Source organism: Lucilia cuprina, chromosome 3 (genome assembly GCF_022045245.1).
Source record: "Lucilia cuprina isolate Lc7/37 chromosome 3, ASM2204524v1, whole genome shotgun sequence".
Taxonomy (NCBI): domain Eukaryota; kingdom Metazoa; phylum Arthropoda; class Insecta; order Diptera; family Calliphoridae; genus Lucilia; species Lucilia cuprina.
The window spans coordinates 53,102,884-53,122,402 of NC_060951.1; the positions used below are offsets into that span (position 1 = coordinate 53,102,884).

At 26.7% G+C, this 19,519-nt stretch overlaps 1 protein-coding gene across 1 annotated transcript; it reads left to right on the plus strand.

The window, feature by feature from the left end:
• Positions 1-1,582: 1,582 nt before the first annotated feature.
• LOC111675641 lies at positions 1,583-15,311 on the plus strand. The gene is made up of 4 exons (XM_046947374.1): positions 1,583-1,895; positions 6,979-7,825; positions 8,439-8,585; positions 14,307-15,311. Exons 2-4 carry the CDS (start codon positions 7,325-7,327, stop codon positions 14,868-14,870), a joined length of 1,212 nt encoding a protein of 403 aa, XP_046803330.1. The 5' UTR covers positions 1,583-1,895; positions 6,979-7,324; the 3' UTR covers positions 14,871-15,311.
• The last annotated feature ends 4,208 nt before the right edge of the window (positions 15,312-19,519 follow it).

The window sequence follows — 19,519 nt, forward strand, 5'->3', positions numbered from 1 at the left end:
TATACGGATCGGTAAATTCTGTATACCCTACATACATGTTCACTCCTCTATGGAGTATCTGCTGTCTCGGTAACAGCATCCAATTCATCCCTAATTAAAGACTTTACCGTATATAATTATTTTAAATGGCATTATCATTCCACAAATTTGGGCTTAAATCATAGCCATCACATGCACCCCGAAGGCAACTTTCCAATAACCGGGACAAGGCAATGTCCGAAACTATGCCCTACGAATTGCTGCTTCCCTATTATATAGTTTTGTGTTTTAACCCCATGTCAAATTATTTTAGGGAAAGACCGATGATACATTAGATCATTGCCTGTTTATAGTACCACCAGACTAGAAACCAGAGTGGTAGCACCTTTTTTCTCCGGGAATGCAATAACGCCTAGGTAGGGTCATGGGGGTAATATGCCCTATGTTACCTTGATGGAAGAAATTGCAATTTTCCCGAATAATTTGATCCTGAAAACTCTTTTAGAAAATGAATATAATGAAAAAAGTATATCATGTTGTCGACCTTTCTAGCCCATACTTTTTTACTTTCTTAATAAAATTTAATTCTTTATATTTTCAGGTAATTGGAAAAAATTACTATACGTAAATGGTAAGTCAAATTTAATATTGTTATTCTAGTATGAGCTTATATATGTAAGTTTGCCTTTTCTCTTTCTTTCACTCGTACGTATACTCACGCATGTATAAAAAAACATACAGAACCAGCCAGAGAACTATTTTTTTACTCTCTGTCTTTTTTCCTGGCCTAGAGGACAATGGGTACAAGAGATGAACAAAATTGGGTGTAAAATGTTAAGTAAATTGTCTAATACATATATAAAATTTTCAATTTCATTCTAATGTTTATCACCAAGTAGGGTAAATGGTTTTCACTTTCTCAGCCTAAAACATATCATATAATTTTATATGTATATTGACTCAAGTTACACGTCATAATATGCCAACAAAAGTTACATGACCACCAACAAGTTGATAATTTTATAAAAAGAGAAACAAATCATCTTACACATATTCTTTCTCTCTTAAACTACAGTAAACAAAAATTAAAAGAACCAAATACACAGCTACTAAAACAGCTGTTTTGCTCATAACGTCATCAATACTTTTGCCGGCATTTTTCCGATTGTGTATTATTGTACAGTGTAGTATATTTTTATTATATCTCTCACTCAGGGGGCCAGCTGATTGTGGACCAATTTGAAACGCATACCTATACTATAGATATAATAAGTTTTATTGAAAAAGCAAAACAAAGCAATTTTGCCCACAATCAAACAATCAACTAAACACTTTAAAAGAGACAATAAAACTAATAATACGATACTCGTTCAATACAAATTGAAAAAAGAGTGTTGTTTTGTTCTTTTGATTGTTTGGAAAAAAATCTGCTCAAAAACACCTTAAAAAATCATAATATAAAAGTGGTTCTATAAAAACTCTCTTTCTCTTTTGTAGTTTGTTTTGTTGTTATATTTATCGTTTTGTGGGATTTTGCACAAAAAAAAATTAAATTCATAATACTCACTCAAACATTGAGTATTTGATATTGTTGCAAATATTTTAGTATGTTAAAAGTTATTGAAGTGTTAACAACGTTTTAAAAGTTAGTTTATAACTTTAAAAAAAATTAAATAAAATAAATAATTTATTTTTTATTATAACAACGAAAAAAGTGTTAAGTGAAATTAAATTGATGAATAAAAAAAAAACAAATAAACAAATAAAACATTAAAAAGTTTTAAAGTTGTGTTAAAAAAAAAAGGATTTTCTCCATTTGTTTGAAGAAGTGGAAAATTACAACGTCTTTTAAATTAATTTTATTTAAATTAAATTACTTTTTTATGATTTTTATACTTTTTTCTTTATTTTTAATGGTAAGTAGATAGAATATTGTTTTATTTTTTTGTATGTGTGTTGTGCGTATTATTGTGAAATTCGTTTTTATATATTTGTGTTTTATTTAATGTTTATATTTTTTAAATACTTACCACCTCAAGTTTGTATCTAAGTTGTTCGGTTTTCGTGTCTTTGAATTTATGATGAAATTAAGAAAAATTCCCTATTTATGTTATGGGGGATTTTAACCTTTTTTTTAAGAATCGCCAGCAGGTGTTTGCTCGGGGGTTTTGTAGCCTAAATTCATTTTATTACTGTTGTTGTTTAAGAACAATTATTATTTTTTAATTTGTTATAAAGTTTATTTGATCTGGGCCCTTATAAGATTCCATTATAATTTAGTAATGTTCGTCCATCTGTCTGCTAAAGACTACAAATAGGAATTGCTGAGGGCAAATTAGTTAAATAAGGAAAAATGTTTACAAAAGTAAGAAAAATGCTGTAATAGAAAGTTTTAAATTAAGATTTTTAATATGAATAAATAAATGATCTTTCTTTATCAGTTAATATTTTCAACACAATTATTATAGACAAAAACTTCAAATCTTGTTTGATTTACTCCATTTTACTTAAATTTTATTTAATATGCAAAATACATAATCTATATTTTTCTAAAACCAGACTTCAATTCTAAAGAAAACTTAATTATAAATATATATTTCTCACTCTAATTATGATGAAATTACAAACAGAATAAAAAACCACACATTTTCATGGCTTGTAAACTAAATAATAAAAAAAAAAACAACAGCAACAAAAAACAAAAACACAAATCTTTAAATTCAAAATGTTTTACTTGGCAACAAATTGAAAACAATATTAAAAATAAAATTAATTAAAATTTTTAAAACGTACCACCATAAGTGACGTCATTTTGGCCAGCATTCATTCATTTACACATTTTATTGAGTCAAACAATAACAACAACAACAATAAAAAAAGTCTAAAATCAAAACAACAACAAAAGACATAATAAAGAATTGAAAATTGAAAACAACAGCAAACCATTAACACCTTTTTAAATAACGTCTTTAAACATCTTAACTGGCTTAAACTAACCACATATTTGCATTACGTCTGAGACCAAAAAAAAAAAAAAAACGAAAAAAAATAATCACACAAAATCAAACCTACTTGCTAATTAATAAAGTTCATGCTGTTTTAATTCGGCTACTTTATTTTATTGAGTTCTAAATTTATGCTTAAAAAAACATGTGAACTTAATTCACAATTTATTATTTTATATCAACAATGAACTGACGTCTGTTCCTCAAGTCTTGCTTAAGGGAAAAAAAGTTTCCATTTGGTTCAAAAGTTTGATTTTTATCATTTTTAATATTGTTAGTTTAAATATAGCATAGAATATTTAAAAATAGCATTTAATACGATTGGTATTTATTTATAAAAATATTTTAAAGTTTAATTTTGACAAAAATAATTATAGATAAAAGATAATTGTTTTTAAAGAAATAGCTATAAATTGTTTATGACCCAATCTTAGTATTTTAGCAATATGTGGGGTAAGATAAGGAATTCAACTACCCTTTCATTGACTTTCTATTCATATCAGTGTTTAATGACATATCGGCATTTCTATTAGAAGGTGTACCCTTCTAACGTTCGCATTTTTAAAAATAATTTAACAAAATTTCACATAGTCTTCTACTATACTAAAAACGAAGCGTATTGATTATATTTAAGATCGGTCCATTATTTCACTTAGGTGAAATAAGAATAACCCCTTAGAGCTTTATAATTTAAATAACCGTCAATCTTACATCCGATTTTTATAATCATTGGGCCATATCAACCATATTTAGGTATTTTACAATAATACCAAATTTCACTTACTACACCACTATAGTGATGTTTGTTACAGCAATCGGATCAGAATCACTTTCTTAGGTGATACAATGAATATGTACCAAGGACGAACGATATTGAAAATGGTTAAAATCGATCGATTATTTTGCCTAGCCCCCGTATAACCGTACCTCCGAATAGCCCCCATGCAAAGTCTCTGGCTTGAAAATTCACTTATAAATACTAATAGCGCGATATAATTCTACATAAATAACTTTGAAGTTGATGTAAATGACTCTACTAGAATTTACAAGGCGTTATGCGTCTTTTTAAAAATCTCTTATTATTTTCAAAAATATATTTAAAAAAATAATAAACATTTTGAACATACCCTCTGGTGTAGGGTATCATATAGTCGGCCATGATCTTCTGTACATTTATACCTGTCCTTGCCTGACTGTACAAAACATAGTTTAAAACAAATCAGGTTCAGATAATAGAATTCAAAATATTTCTCATTTAATTTTGAAATTAATGTTTAAAACAAAAAATAGAGTTAGTTTATTAGTTAGTTAGTTAGTTAGTTAGTTAGTTAGTTAGTTAGTTAGTTAGTTAGTTAGTTAGTTATTTAGGTATTTAATTAGTTAGTTAGTTAGTTAGTTCAGGTTAATAGAATTCAAAATATTTCTCTTTAAATTTGAAATTAATGTTTAAAACAAAAAATAGAGTTAGTTAGTTAGTTAGTTAGTTAGTTAGTTAGTTAGTTAGTTAGTTAGTTAGTTAGTTAGTTAGTTAGTTAGTTAGTAAGTTAGTTAGTTAGTTAGTTAGTTGGTTAGTTAGATAGTTAGTTAGATAGTTAGTTCGTTAGTTAGTTAGTTAGTTAGTTAGTTAGTTAGTTAGTTAGTTAGTTAGTTAGTTAGTTAGTTAGTTAGTTAGTTAGTTAGTTAGTAAGTAAGTTAGTAAGTTAGTAAGTTAGTAAGTTAGTAAGTTAGTAAGTTAGTAAGTTAGTAAGTTAGTAAGTTAGTAAGTTAGTAAGTTAGTAATTAGTAAGTTAGTAAGTTAGTAAGTTAGTAAGTTAGTAAGTTAGTTAGTTAGTTAGTTAGTTAGTTAGTTAGTTGGTTAGTTAGATAGTTAGTTAGTTAGTTAGTTAGTTAGTTCGTTAGATAGTTAGTTCGTTAGTTAGTTAGTTAGTTAGTTAGTTAGTTAGTTAGTTAGTTAGTTAGTAAGTTAGTAAGTTAGTAAGTTAGTAAGTTAGTAAGTTAGTAAGTTAGTAAGTTAGTAAGTTAGTAAGTTAGTAAGTTAGTAAGTTAGTAAGTTAGTTAGTTAGTTAGTTAGTTAGTTGGTTAGTTAGTTATTTTTATTTTAGACCAATTCACTTGGTTTTAATACGAATAATACAATATTGCGTATAATTATACTTTCATTAGGTTTGTTGATAAATAATTTAACAAAAAGTCTGGTGTGTCTTCTGTGAGTCATTGGCCATCTCTTTTTATATTTTATAAACATGTACGACGGTATATATATGTATGTGTTCATATAAAATAATGTTCGATAAGCAGGTATGACTTTGCAATCTTTATTTTGTCAGAACTAACTGTTTTAAAAATGCGAGTATAGCGATGAAATTGGACTAAAAGAAAGTCTTATATGAGCTAATTCTTTAAAAAATATCTACAACTAAATGTAAATAAAGCTTCTCGAAAACTGAAATTTAAAATAGCCGTCGAAACTATTCATTTTGTAATAATTATTACACTATATTAACAATACTGAGACATTACTCAATCATTTAATAATCAGCAAATTTACTTGCTAAATTTAAATAAAATCACACATTTAAATAAAACCCACTTGTAAACGTGTAAACTAATAAACTATTAACAGCGAATTAATTAGTTAATAAATTACAATAAAGCTTAAGCTCAAAACAAAATAAACAAAAAATCCCCCTAGACGTTAAGACGTCTAGGCTTTTAGAATATCAAATAATTTAGATTTTGTTTTGTTTATAATATTAGGTATATACTTAACAAAAAAGTAACATCATGATATCAGGTGTAAAATATATATATGTGTATATTTTTATATAATAAATAAAACACGCACAGTAAAACCTTGTGATTTAAAAATTTTCAAATTTTCATAAAGGCATGGCATGAGTTTTATTGTATAGAAAAATAAAGATAGAAAACACTTTAACACTCGCCTTAGTGACGTTAGTAACAACTTTTTTCTTTGATTCTGGCTTTCATTAAGATAAAATATAACAATTTCATTGTATCTATTTTTATTTACATTATATTTGTGGAAAAGTTAAAATATAAAAAAAAATTCGCATGATTGAAAAAACATGTTTATTGTAAAATTATATTAGTGGAAAAAATATATAAAGTTAAGGTTTGTTTTACCTTTCTAACTTAGCTGCCGCTTTAAAAAGCGATTAATATTAAAAAAAATAAAATTAAAAGTTAAACACAAAAATACTCATTAAATTTGGAAAATCCCAATTTAATAATGAGGGGATTTTTTGTATAAAACTGTTGTAAAAACAAACGAAATTAGAAAAAAAAAATCAAATAAAATTCCAATTTTGTTTGAAATCATATTTAGACGTATACAAAAACCAGCAACTATTGAGGAGAGAGATTAAGCAAACTTAAAACTCTAAGTTGTATAGAAGTCATAATATTTGATCTATAATTTCAATATTTAATAGTTGTATCATTATATTGGTATTTTTTTATCATTTGTTAACATGGAAGTAGTTTTCTCAATAATATCATTAAACAACAGATAGACGGACACAACTACATCGATTCAAGAAGTGGTCCACATTTGAAACAGACAATCTCATCTCTGATATTTTTAGAGCTCAACAAGAAATTCTCATTAAATAGCTCATAGTTATACTACATTAACTCTTCGCACTCCTCAAAATCGTTCAATCTTACCCAAAAAGAGAATATATTAACCAACACCAAACTTTAATTTTGCAAATTTTTCCATAAAGGAAATTTTTAAAGTTTATTTTTTTTGGCATTTAAATTTTTGTTAATAATTAACATAAAAATATACAAAACTAATTTCACAACTTAAAAAACAAATAATTACATATTTAAATATTTGTTAAACAAAAAATAAAGAAAGAAAATAAAAACGCACTCACACAAATAGTAATAAATTATATTTATTTGAATGCTAATATACTCTTCTACTTTTTTTTGACAATTCAAAAATAAACAACAATAACAACAGGTGTTAGTTGCTAATCGAACGCAACTGACAGAGAGATACCAACAAGACGGCCAACCTAAAACAACGACATTTTCTATTAAGCGAGCAGCCGTTGCCAATAATACGGCCGCAACAATTGCAACATTATAGTTTACAACAATACAAAACGAGGCAACCAAGGCAGCTAGATTTAACCAACAACAATAACAAATTGGTTGAAAGACAACAACAGCCACAACAAAAACAACAATTACTATATACGACCATCAGTTGCTGTCATAATTGTAACTGTTGCTGCAAAAGTGATTGCAGTGTTGGTCGTTGTTTTTGTTGTTGCAGTCGTCGTCGTAGTCGTTATTGCCGTTGCATGTTAACGCAAAGTTTCACGCATAAAAGCCACAAAATTACCACCTTAACAACAGACAGTTATAAACAACTATTTGTTTTGATTACCATGTTATTAACAGTATTAAGTGTACAGCCATCAACATTTACAATGGCAGCACCTATGCAACAACTACAATACCAGCCACAACAGTATCAGTTAGCACAACCGCAGCTACAACCACTAGAACAACATAATTTACCATATGATTTTCTTCATCAACAACCGTCGCAGTTATATGAAATTTTGTTGGCTGAAAAACAACATTTGGAGACTGATAATGTAAGAACGCGGAGGGAGGAGATGGAAAATATCGCAAATTTGGTGGATGTGGATAAGATCTTTAAACGTCAAATAAATTTCCATGATAGTTACCATATTACAATGCAATCTCAAACGATAAACTGGTATAATCCTTGTGGTGGTATTCATAAAATGGCTGAAAAACCGTTTAAGCGTAAAAGACCTCCACCGATTAAGAAGGTAAGTTTCGAAAGAGCTTTATAAAACCTTTCTGTTGTTGTTTTTATAGAATAATTCCGGGACATTGTAATAGCACTTCTTCGAGATATTATAAGTTTGTCATTATCTGACAAACGTATATGTTAATATTTGTCTAAGCTTCTTCCATAAAAGTAATTTTCAATTTGTATAAAATCTCTTGTAATAATCTTTATTCTAAAGACGACAGATTGGACTTTCAAATCGCAAAAACAAACTTTGAAAAATGGCAAAAATAAATCAGTGACATGATATTCCGAATATCTGATGTTGTAAATAAATTCTGACATTTTCAAAATTCACGATATGATATCTGAACAAGTAAGAGTGTTGTAACCTTACCTACAGGGCATACGGATAGTTACAGGGCATACATAGTTACATCTTAGAACTTAAAGGGAGCCAGAATATATATGTATGTAGATACTGGGTCTATGACTTTAAACAGACAGACGGACATTGTTAGATCGTCTTACAATTTTAAAGGGACCCAGAATATATGTATATAAATTTGTAGGTCTATGACCAATATTTCTCAAAAAATTTTTTTTTTAAGTTTTTTAATACATTATAATTTCTATTTCTATAATTTCAGGAACTTCGAAAACTTCAGAATGCCACAGTGAAATATTATAATTTTATTAAGGAGAATCTACATGCAATCAACATAGGTAACATGAAACAATGGGATTCAGCTGCTGAGAACTACTCTTTTTTGCCGAAATTAAATACTAATTCAAGCGTAAGTATTGCAATTATTACTTGTTATCATACAATAATCAAATAAGCTAATTTTTACATCAATGATAAAATATATATTTTATAAATGCGGAAAAAATGTATTTAGCAATACTTTGTCAGCAAGAAATATTTACATAATAGCGCAAAATTATAGCGGCTATTTATATGAGAAAAAGTCGAACGAAAACTGGATCAAAATTTAAAGCGCGTTTTGATAAAAGCTAAATTGAATCAACTTTGACTTTTTGGCCTTTCACTAAAATTCTCAACACAACTGTTTGAAACAATTTAAAGTCTACATACTACCACTTGTTTTCCCTTCATTGTTCCTCAAAAGAAATGACGACAGCAACAACGAAAATTCAAGTCAATGTTCTTCTTTGTTTAAATCAGATACAATGTTGTTGTTATTATTTTTATAATTTTTTTTTTTTTGTACGTTACTAACCATAATTGTTGGCACGTTACCCTGGGGGCGTTGATTGAGTAGTTTATGAATTTATTCTTTCATTCTCTCTCAACATCATCATTTATCTTTAGATACTCATACTCGCAACGACTGACAGACAGGCTGGCAGTCTCATAACCATCCATACATTTGTAAATACATACAAATCGTTGTTTTGCTCTTACGGATTGTTGTATGATTTAGGTGTCTTGTTAACCAGTTGTTAAATATCAGTTTCTTTTCAGTTGTCCCTCACTCGTCCTTTATTTTACTTCCCTCTTCAATTTTTGTTTTTTTTTTTGGAATTTAATGATTACGATGTTGGGGTTTTGCAAATACTCGTATACATTTTGGCAGGTTTTAATGTATTTTTTATTTATTTTCTTATTTGAAGGATGTTTTTTTTTTGTAATGTGAAAAGCTGTTTCTTAAGTAGTTCAAAATGTGTAGCCATAAAACTTGTAAGAATGCCGCCATAAGTAGTAGTCATTTTTTTTGTTAAGTTTTTAAATGTGAAAATCTTTAAATATTTTTTTTTTAACAAAAATCAGCACGAAAGTTTGTTTTACATCAAGAAAGAAAAATATGTAATAATGATTTGGCATTAAGAAATGTGATTGATTTTACATTATTATTAAACATATTTACAACATATTGATAACAAAGTAATAAAACTTTCTAAGAACATCAGTTGTCAAAGTATGTACATATTGTTGTCAAATCAAACAACAATAATTTTAATGTGTTATCAAAGTGACAACGCTATGTTGTCAAACAGATCATTTCGATGTCGAAATTACAACGTTGGATTGCCCAAATAGTATAAAGTGTAATCGAGATGACAAAAATGAGTTGTTGCAATGGCAACGATTGTCATAAATACAAAAGTTGTTGTCAAAATGATTAATGATGTTATATCAATTTCACATTCCTTGTCGAAATTTTAACAAACTTTTGTATCAATTTCGGTACTTTTCTACAAGTTTTTTCCTTCTTTATACAATTATTATTATTAAAATTAAAAGACAGGAAATTGTTATAATTTAATTTACTCAGTTATTTGTTGCTCAACACTAAAAACAAACACTACGTTTTTTTTGCACTTTTATTCAAAAATAAACCTTATTTTCTACTTACATTTACTTGATAATAATTTATTTTTAAACCTCGATGACAGTATTGACATTTAATAAGAATATAAAAATTTACTTATTATGTGCTCTCTAACTAAGTATACATCCAATATTTGATAAACAATAATTTTTAACGCCAAAAACAAAAACTCACACAATTACTTGTACACTTAATAATTAGGAATCATCAACATTAAATTGGAATTTCAGAGAAATTCTAAAACTCAACACAAATTGACGTCAATTCAAGAACCGTGTTTGAGTAAGCACAATAAAAACCCTTTCTTGACACCTTTACATAAGTGAATAAAACTAAAAACAACATATTCAATATACGACAACAATTACAAATGAAATCAGGGAAAAAGAAATATTGAAAAAATTCAATTTACATTAAATTTCATATTAATTTTTTAACATATAAAAAAAAACTCGCTGAATACAATGAATCATAATAATAAACGACGGACAGACAAACAAACGCTATGTTTTCGTCTAGCATGTGCTTTTTATAATAAACATTGTTTGAAAGTGTTTGCTACACATTATTATGACTATAGTTTTTTTTTTTTTTTTTTGATGGGATTCCCTGCCAATGATAGATCAGGGGGCTCGCTGTCAGCTGTCAACACACCCAGTAAACAACCATACAACCTGACATACTCATACTCAACAGTTATTGAAATCGCTTAAATTTCATTACGTATATTTTTAGCACAATGAACAGAGAAACAAATTCTATGAAATTACACATTATCCTCATTAGACGTATTTGTAAAAAAAAATTTTGTTTCATTAAATTTTACTTTTTTTAAGAAACTGTTCGTCTTTTCTTAAAAATGTTTATTTTTTATAGAAAATTTTAATTAAATTTTCTTTTTATAGAAAATTTTCACGAAAATTTCTTTTTATAGAAAATATTCCATAAATTTTCTTTCTATTTGTAGTAAATTTTTCATCAAAATGCTTCCTACAGAAATTTTTTCTTTTTATAAAAAATTTCATAAACTTTTTTTCTATAGAAAATTGTGTCTAATTTTCTTTTCACAGAAAATTTTCCTTAATATTCTTTCCATAGAAAATTTTCAATGCATTTCTTTTTTAAAACATATTGTCAATAATTTTCTTTACATAAAAAAATTCTCAATAATTATTCTTTTTATAATTTTTTTTCTTTTTACAGAAATTTGTTAATAAGTTTTCTTTTATAGAAACATTTACAAAAATTTTTCTTTTATAAAAAATGTTCAATAAATTTTCTTTTAATAGAAAACATTTTTTAATTTTATAAAATTTTCATTTTAGAAATTTTTAATTATTTCCTTTTTATTTTATATAAACAATTTTTCTACATCAAATATTCAATATATTTTCTTTTTATAGAAAACTTTCCACAAATTTCTTTTTTAATATTAAATTTTCAATAATTTTTTTAAAAAAATGTTCATTAAATTTTCTTTTTATAAAAATTATTAATAAGTTTTCTTTAAAAAAAATTTTACATAAATTTACTTTTTATACAAAATTTTCAATTAATTTTCATTTTGTAAAAAACATTCAAAAAACTTTATTTTTAGACAATCTTCAAAAAGCTGTCTTTTTATAGAAAACTTTCAAAAAGCTTTATTTTTATAGACAATTTTAAAAAAGCTTTATTTCTCTTAGACAATTTTCAAAAAAAAGTCTTTTTATAGAAAACTTTCGAAAAGCTTTATTGTTATAGAGAATTTCAAAAAGTTTTATTTTTATTAAAATTGTTAAAAAAGGTTTCTTCTTATAGAACATTTTTTTCAATATTGTGTTAGAAATCAGCAAAATCGATTTGTAACTCGTAAACAAAGGTTGCAGTGTATGAAAAAATAAATAATACTTATCGCATGAATGAAATTTTTATTGTTTGTTAATTCAACTAACTACCTCTACTACCCCTCTCTTGATCCACAAACAACTGTTAAAGCTGGTTGATGGTGGCGGTGAAACGTCACAACACATTTATTTATAATGTACTCGTATTACTGTTGTTGTAGTATATTTGAAAATAAAAAATGACGACTACGACAATACGTTATTTATTTACTTTTCATATTATTACCGCACAAAAATATTTAAACGATATTCCAGTGAAACAAAAAAGTTTAAACACGTTTTCTATTGATATACTTAGAACTAAAACTGGTAAATGCTGTCAATAATTAATTAATTTTATTTATTATTTTAATAACGATGTATTTTTTTCCTTAATGAATTATTTATAAATTCTATAAATATTATTTAATTTCCAGTTAACATTTATACCAACTAGCGTCACTTATTGTTACTTGTTCCTACAGCAATCAGTTCAAGTTCATTAAACTTTTTTTGCATGAAATGTGCAAGTTAAAGGGAAATAAGCTGTAAAAAATTTCCAATGGAAATTATTTGTTTTCTAAGCTCTGTTATAATAGTTTTGTCACGTGAACATCACTGGACATTATTACGTTTAGTATGACTTATTCAATTCGAAGTTGTGCTATAAACATGGTATTATACATTTTTGTGGCATGACTTTCTAAACACAAATTTCTAGACAACTTTTAGCAGAGCAACATGTTGAATATCACGTTTGCTAGAAATGTTTACGGTTCAATATATTTTTGCATATTTTGTGTTAAAATTAATCATCGCTATTGATTTTGAGAATGGTTGATATGTATGTATAATAAAAACTACATACATATGTTCATTGTATATGTATACATTTAATTGTAATGAAAACTTTAAGAATAAATCGAAATTATTATAAAAATTTTCGATAAATATTTAACTTTACAGAAAAATTTAATTTTTCATAGAAATTTGTTATTAAATTTTCAATAAATTCTCTTTCTATAGGAAATTTTCTATAAATTACCTTTCTATAGAAAATTTCCTATAATTTTTTTTCATAGAAATTTTGTATTAAATTTTTAATAAATTGTCTTTCTATAGAAATTTTCAGTAAATTACCTTTCTATAGAAAAATTCCTATAAATTTTCTTTTTACAGAAAATATTCAATAAATTTCCTTATAAAGAAAATGTCCTCAAAAATTAGATTTAATTATCTTTCCATAAAAAATTTTCTTTAAATAAAAAAAAATCCTATAAATTGTCTTTAAATAGAAAATTTCCTAAAAATGTTCTTTAAATATGAAAGTTTTTCAATAGAAAATTTGTAATAAATTTTCGTTCTATAGAAAAACTAAAAGTTTCCGATAAAAATTTGATAAATTCTCTTTCTGTAGAAAAATTTCAGTATTTTTTTTATTTATTTCTATAAAAAGACAATATCTATGAAATTATCGAAAATTTTTAATAATATCTTTTAATTTCCTTGTTATGGAAAATTTTCAATAAATTTTCTTTTTATAAAAAAATTTCAATAAATTTTCCTTATATAGAAATTTTTCTATAAATTTTATTTTTTATAAAAAGTTTTCGATAAATATATCAATATCTATAAATTTTCTTTACATAGGAAATTTTTAATAAACTTTTATTCTATAGAAAATTTTCAATAAATTTTCATTTATTATTATTTAATTTTTCTTTATGTAGAAATTTATCGCTAAATTTTCTTTTTAAAAAATATTTTTCAATAAATATTCTTTCTTAAGGAAATTTTCGATAAAATTGCTTTTCATAGAAAATTTTCAAAAAGTCTTCCTTATATAAAAAAAATCTTTCTAAAGAAAAATATAATAATTTCGATAATTTTTCTTTATGTAGAAATTTATCGCTAAATTTTCTTCTAAAAAATATTTTTCAATAAATTTTCTTTCTTAAGGAAATTTTCGATGAAATTGCTTTTCATAGAAAGTTTTCAAAAAGTCTTCCTTATATAAAAAAAAAAAAAATTAAAAATTCTTTCTAAAGAGAAATATTTAATAAATTTGTTTCCATAGAAAGTTTGCGATAAATTTTCATTCCATAGAAAGTTTTCGTTTTTTTCTTTTGTTCTTAATAGAAAGTCTTCAAAACTTTTTCTTTCTAAAGATAATTTTCGAAAAATTTTGTTTTAAAATAATTTTCCTTAAAATTTCATATAAAATTATATAAACCAAATACTAGCTTTTACAAATGAAGTTTCTAAAAAAATATATACAAATTTCTTTTACTTACAGATTTCACTACGTCACTGGCATCGACAAATGCAAATCTACGTGGCAGCTTTTGAATACCTCCACCGCGCTCAACTGCATTTCGACTATCTAAAAGACAATCAAAAAAGTCCGTTTGCTAAAGAACTAAATCTTCTAATGATAAATGCTCGCACGATTTTATGTAATATAGAACATGCCATCAATAATACCACCACACGCAAAAGAGCCACAAATATCGATTCACTCTTCATAAATCGTACTAGAATGGAAAACATACTAAATTTTGCCACCAATATTAAATATGTATCACCCTTGAGATGGCATGATATTAGAACTGATGATAAAAGTTGGACAGTTAATGTATTAGATTTACGTTTCGCGAAATCTCATTATTATGTTTTTTTGCGTAAACTAATGAAAACCCTAAGAATGCATACAAAAAGACCGGGACCCATAAAATTGGGCAGAAATGTAAATCAAAATAAAACAAAAAATAAACAGAATCAGCAGGTAAAGCAACAAAAGAATCGGCAAAATCATGAAATAAAATTAAGACATTCAAAGAAAAACTCGAACAAGTATTAAATAAATTTATTAAATGAATAACGTAATATTTAATCTCGTCTACACTAGCATTCACATTTTAAACATTTCCCTTACTTATATTTGTCATTATTATGAAAACGAAAGTTATATTAGTTTGGGTGAATTTTTTTCAAATAACTTTAAAACTATTTATTTCTATTTGTATTATTTATACTATATCATACCTTTATTAATCATAATTATTATTGTTATTATTTAAGTACTAAACATAATCTCATTTTGAGTAATGAGTGGTTTCACAGTTTCTTATTTAGAAAAAAAAAGTTTTAAAAATTGGCAGTTATATAATGGCATCTGAGATACTTTATTTTTTTTCAAGTCTCTGAAACTGTAAACCTCTAAAAATATTTATATTTGTTAAACGATTTTCCATTATTGTTATTTATAAGACATTTGTATTTATATTATTAAAAATGGAGCTGTGATATATTTTTTAATAATTTTTTTAATTAATTTTAATTGCATGTATTTATGAAAAATGAAAATAATAAATAACAGCTAAAAAGGCAAAATTTATTGAAGTTTTATTTAAATTATATGTGCAAATTACTTAGTTCTTTTTTATATTCATGGAGAATATAACTATAGAAGAACATTTAAAGAAACATATCTATCATTTTATAAAATATTTTCAATAAATTTTCTTTTTAAGAAAATTTTAAATAAATTTTCCTTTTATTTTTTTTTCCCCGCTTCTTAGAACTTTTTTCTTGGGCCAGCACTCAGGGGATAACATCCTAGAATAAATTATCTTTTTTAGATAATTTTCTTTTTGATTCCCCCACTCTTATACTTTTTTCTTAGACTCGGGGATGACCACTTGTGCTGGAACTAGGAAAATAGGCTGTTAAAGGGAGGATAGAGAGAGTAGTGTTTGTAAATATTTGATTTAAACCATGATTTAAACATTGAAAGTAGCTGGGATACTTCTGCAGTAAGTAGGTTTTTCATACGAATAGTGCTGCTGAAGAATGAATTTCCATTGTAATGTGTTGTGCGTTCCACTAGCCGATCGAATACAGACGGTTTTCACTAATTGCAGAGGAACACATTCAGATAGAACAGCGCAATACACCTCACGTTGTGACAGTGATCCAGTAAAATATAGTTGGATAACCTATTGTCACCGATAAGTGGAAGTTGACTATACTTTACATAACTTTGTAAAGTGTGGAACAAATTTCATGGTTATTAGCCTCTCCTTTTTGAATTTTCCAGCATATAGGAAATGCTGATGCTAAAAAGATTAGCTAATGGACAAGCTAGCATCGAAAAGCACTGCATCAAGACCAGTGTCGGTGTACCATCAGGTCCAGAAGACTTTTTATGCTAAACCCCTTTAAACGGCAACAATGAAAATTGACATAAACGAGTTTTAGTTTAACCCAAGTCTCTGTTATGTATGTCCATAAATAGATGCTTGATTACATGACAAGCACTTACCACGCTCATTAGAAGTTTTGTTTTTGTGGAAAAAATAGCCTACGAGAATACGACCACTCGTTTATCAATAATATTTTTAACAAAAACACTAATATTTTTCCATTTGTTTTACAAAATTCGAATACAAAATGTCATGTCTTACGTGAAAGTACTTACATTTATGTTTATGATAAGTCATTACTATAATCCTTGTAAGTAATGCAGGCCGTAAGTAGTAGTCATTGAAAATGAAGTAAAGGTTGCTTATGTAAAAGTAATTATCGCGTATTTTATGGGTAGTTTATATCCTTATTATTTTATCCTAATATTTTATTATTTTTTCACGTTGCACTTGTCTTAAAATAACCCATTTAAACCTTTAAGCCATTTCCTCTCGTTTACTTGTCAATCCCTACAACTACTACTACTACTACTACTTCACAAATAAAATTTTCTTTTCATACAAATATTAACAAGGTTTTTATAAATATTTAGATTTGAATAAGATTATTTCATTTCTCAATTAAATACCATTTGGACAACATTCATCATTATTGACTGACTATTTTTCTCTTATCACAAATTAAACAAAAGTCGTACTTGAACGGGTGAGGAAAGAAAATAATAAATACAAAAAGAGTTACAAAATATTTTCTTTAAATTGTAAATGCGTTGTCTTTCATACACATAGTTTCTTCAGTTCCGTGTTCTTTGTGTTGAAGTTTATTTTCTTTATTCCGTCTTTTTTGTTGTTGTTCATTATTTAGACAAATATTTTTACGCCTAAACAACAAGTTGTTTGTCAATATTTATTCATTTCGATTGAGCATTCGATCTAACGAGTTGAGCAAGTGTCTGTTTCAAAATTAAAAAAAAAAATCTTACAAAACGTTATTTTCACTCTCTTTATTCTTTATTATTTTTTTTCGTTGTTGTTTAAATTTTGTGTATTGATCGTTATTTAATGACCCTTTTTTCACACATGTAATTATATGGTAAATATAAGTATGTAGAAAGTGTATGATGATGTTTGGCTGTTTATATTTGTTGTTTTGTTTGCATTGGGAAAAAAAAACAAAAAAAGGGTAAAATATATTATTATTCTCTACATTAAAGGACTTTGGCTCACCGCCTTTTTGGTTTTGTTGACATACGTTTTCTTTCCTTTCAAATCCATTTCATTCAGTGTTACAAAACTCTACATTATTTTATGAGTTTTTGTTTGATTTAAATTGTATTTGCTTTTACTCTTTCTTTTTCGACAATTTTATTTTAATAAAAGTGATCACACTTAACAGCGGAATGTGAAGAGTAAATAACTTTCTTTAGTATTTATTAAAAATAAGAAAGAAAGTATTTTAAGCTTACTTTATTCCCGGAAAATAAATATAGTCTACAGGAACTAGAAACTAGAAAAGCCTATTGATTACTTAGAGTTATTTCACTCGCAGTTTGACAAGAACACCTATCTTATTAAAACTCACAGAAAAATTAAGTTGTTTAAAGGAATGAGACACTTTAAATTAATATCTTTAGAAAAGTTATTTCCGAAGAGTACTACTCCATGAACTTCAAAACTCAATATTAAAAATATTGAGTTTTGAAGTTGGATGATGGGTATTAAAGATGGATAACATATTTTGATTATTCTAGTTTACTTAGAGTTACATCCTGTTGCAAAGAAATAAATTTTGTAATTTTAATGAAGATGTACTTTGGCTACCATATTTGATGTCTAGCTACAGTTGCCGAAACATAGGAAACATCTCAGTAATGTTAAATGTGGTGAGTCTTTAAATGATTGTGATGTGTTTTCTAATAGAATCATTAAGGTGCAGTTTGTGATTCATGGGCAAGGTATTATGTATTTTGAATACTCTAGCAAAGTGTTTGATATTGATCGGTCCAGTCATGTTTATGTTCGTTCCAATAAGTGGTCCAGAAAAATTCAAACTCCGACTCTAAACAGATTACTCAATTACAAATAAGTGATAAAAGTATTTATCATATCCTCACATGTTCATCTGTTAGGCCAACATTCTTCAAACTTTATTCTTATTCGTGTTGGTTTTATCCATAAATTCACAATGTTACCTATACTATTCTTAGTTGAGTAACACTATAAAATATTTTGATCCTACTGATTTCAGTATTCTTAGTGAGGTATTTTTTCATCCACATTTGGCTTTTCTTATCAACATTTTAAAAAATCACTCTCGTTATAATTGTCGAGTGTTGAGGGTATAAAAAAGCCACTTTAAAGTATACCCATCGGCTTAGAATCATTTTCTGATTCGATTTTCTATTGCCCCAAGGACGAAGCCTACTGATCGACTTGTAAACCTTGTAATCAAACTACAGGTCGAAATTTTGAAAATAAATCAATGATTTGGTACGTGATATTCTATGATACCGAAGACGAAGGCTTTTGAAATTGGTTAATATCAGTCTATTATTTTACATAGCCTTCATACAATTGAACTCGCCGAATAGAGCTTTAAAGTTTATAATTATGTTTATTATAATTGTATCTCAACAAAATGCAGCAAAAGCAAGTTCTATACTAGCCTTGATGACCCTCATGAAATTTATAATTATAGGGCCTCATTTGACACTAGCCTCTACAAAAAGTCCCCTTCAAAATTTGACATAAACATTCACAATTCCATTCAACAAAAAATGGCTTAAGTATGTATATCTGTGGCAAGGTACAATTCAACTTGCCACAGATATACATATTGTGAAAATCACATTTTCTTACTTGTTATACCCTACACCAGTGGGGAGGGTATTATACGTTTGTGCTGATGTTTGTAACATACAAAAATATTGGTCCAATACCCACCTTAAAGTATACCGATCGATTCAGAATCATTTTCTGAGTCGATTAAGACATGTCCGTCCGGCTGGCTGGCTGGCTGTCCATGAAAACCTTGTGCGCAAGGTACAGGCCGCAATTTTCAAGATATTTTGATGAAATTTGATGAAATTTGGACCAAGCATATTTTTTGGCACAGGGACGAAGCCTATTGAAAATGGTTGAAATCGGTCCATTATTTCACCTAGCTCCCATACAACCGTACCTCCCGATTTGAACTTTTTATGCCATAATTACGTCAAATATTCTATTATCTCTCTAAAAATCGGCATAAATAAGTTTTACATAAGTATAAATGACACTGCAGATTTTCGTAAGGATCGGCCCT

Excerpts from the sequence above, each read along its gene's own strand:
- LOC111675641 (XM_046947374.1), top strand. The coding sequence starts at position 7,325 with ATGTTAACGCAAAGTTTCACGCATAAAAGCCACAAAATTACCACCTTA. Across the intron at positions 7,826-8,438 it reads GACCTCCACCGATTAAGAAG|GAACTTCGAAAACTTCAGAA; the intron begins GTAAGTTTCGAA and ends CTATAATTTCAG. Across the intron at positions 8,586-14,306 it reads AATTAAATACTAATTCAAGC|ATTTCACTACGTCACTGGCA; the intron begins GTAAGTATTGCA and ends TTTTACTTACAG.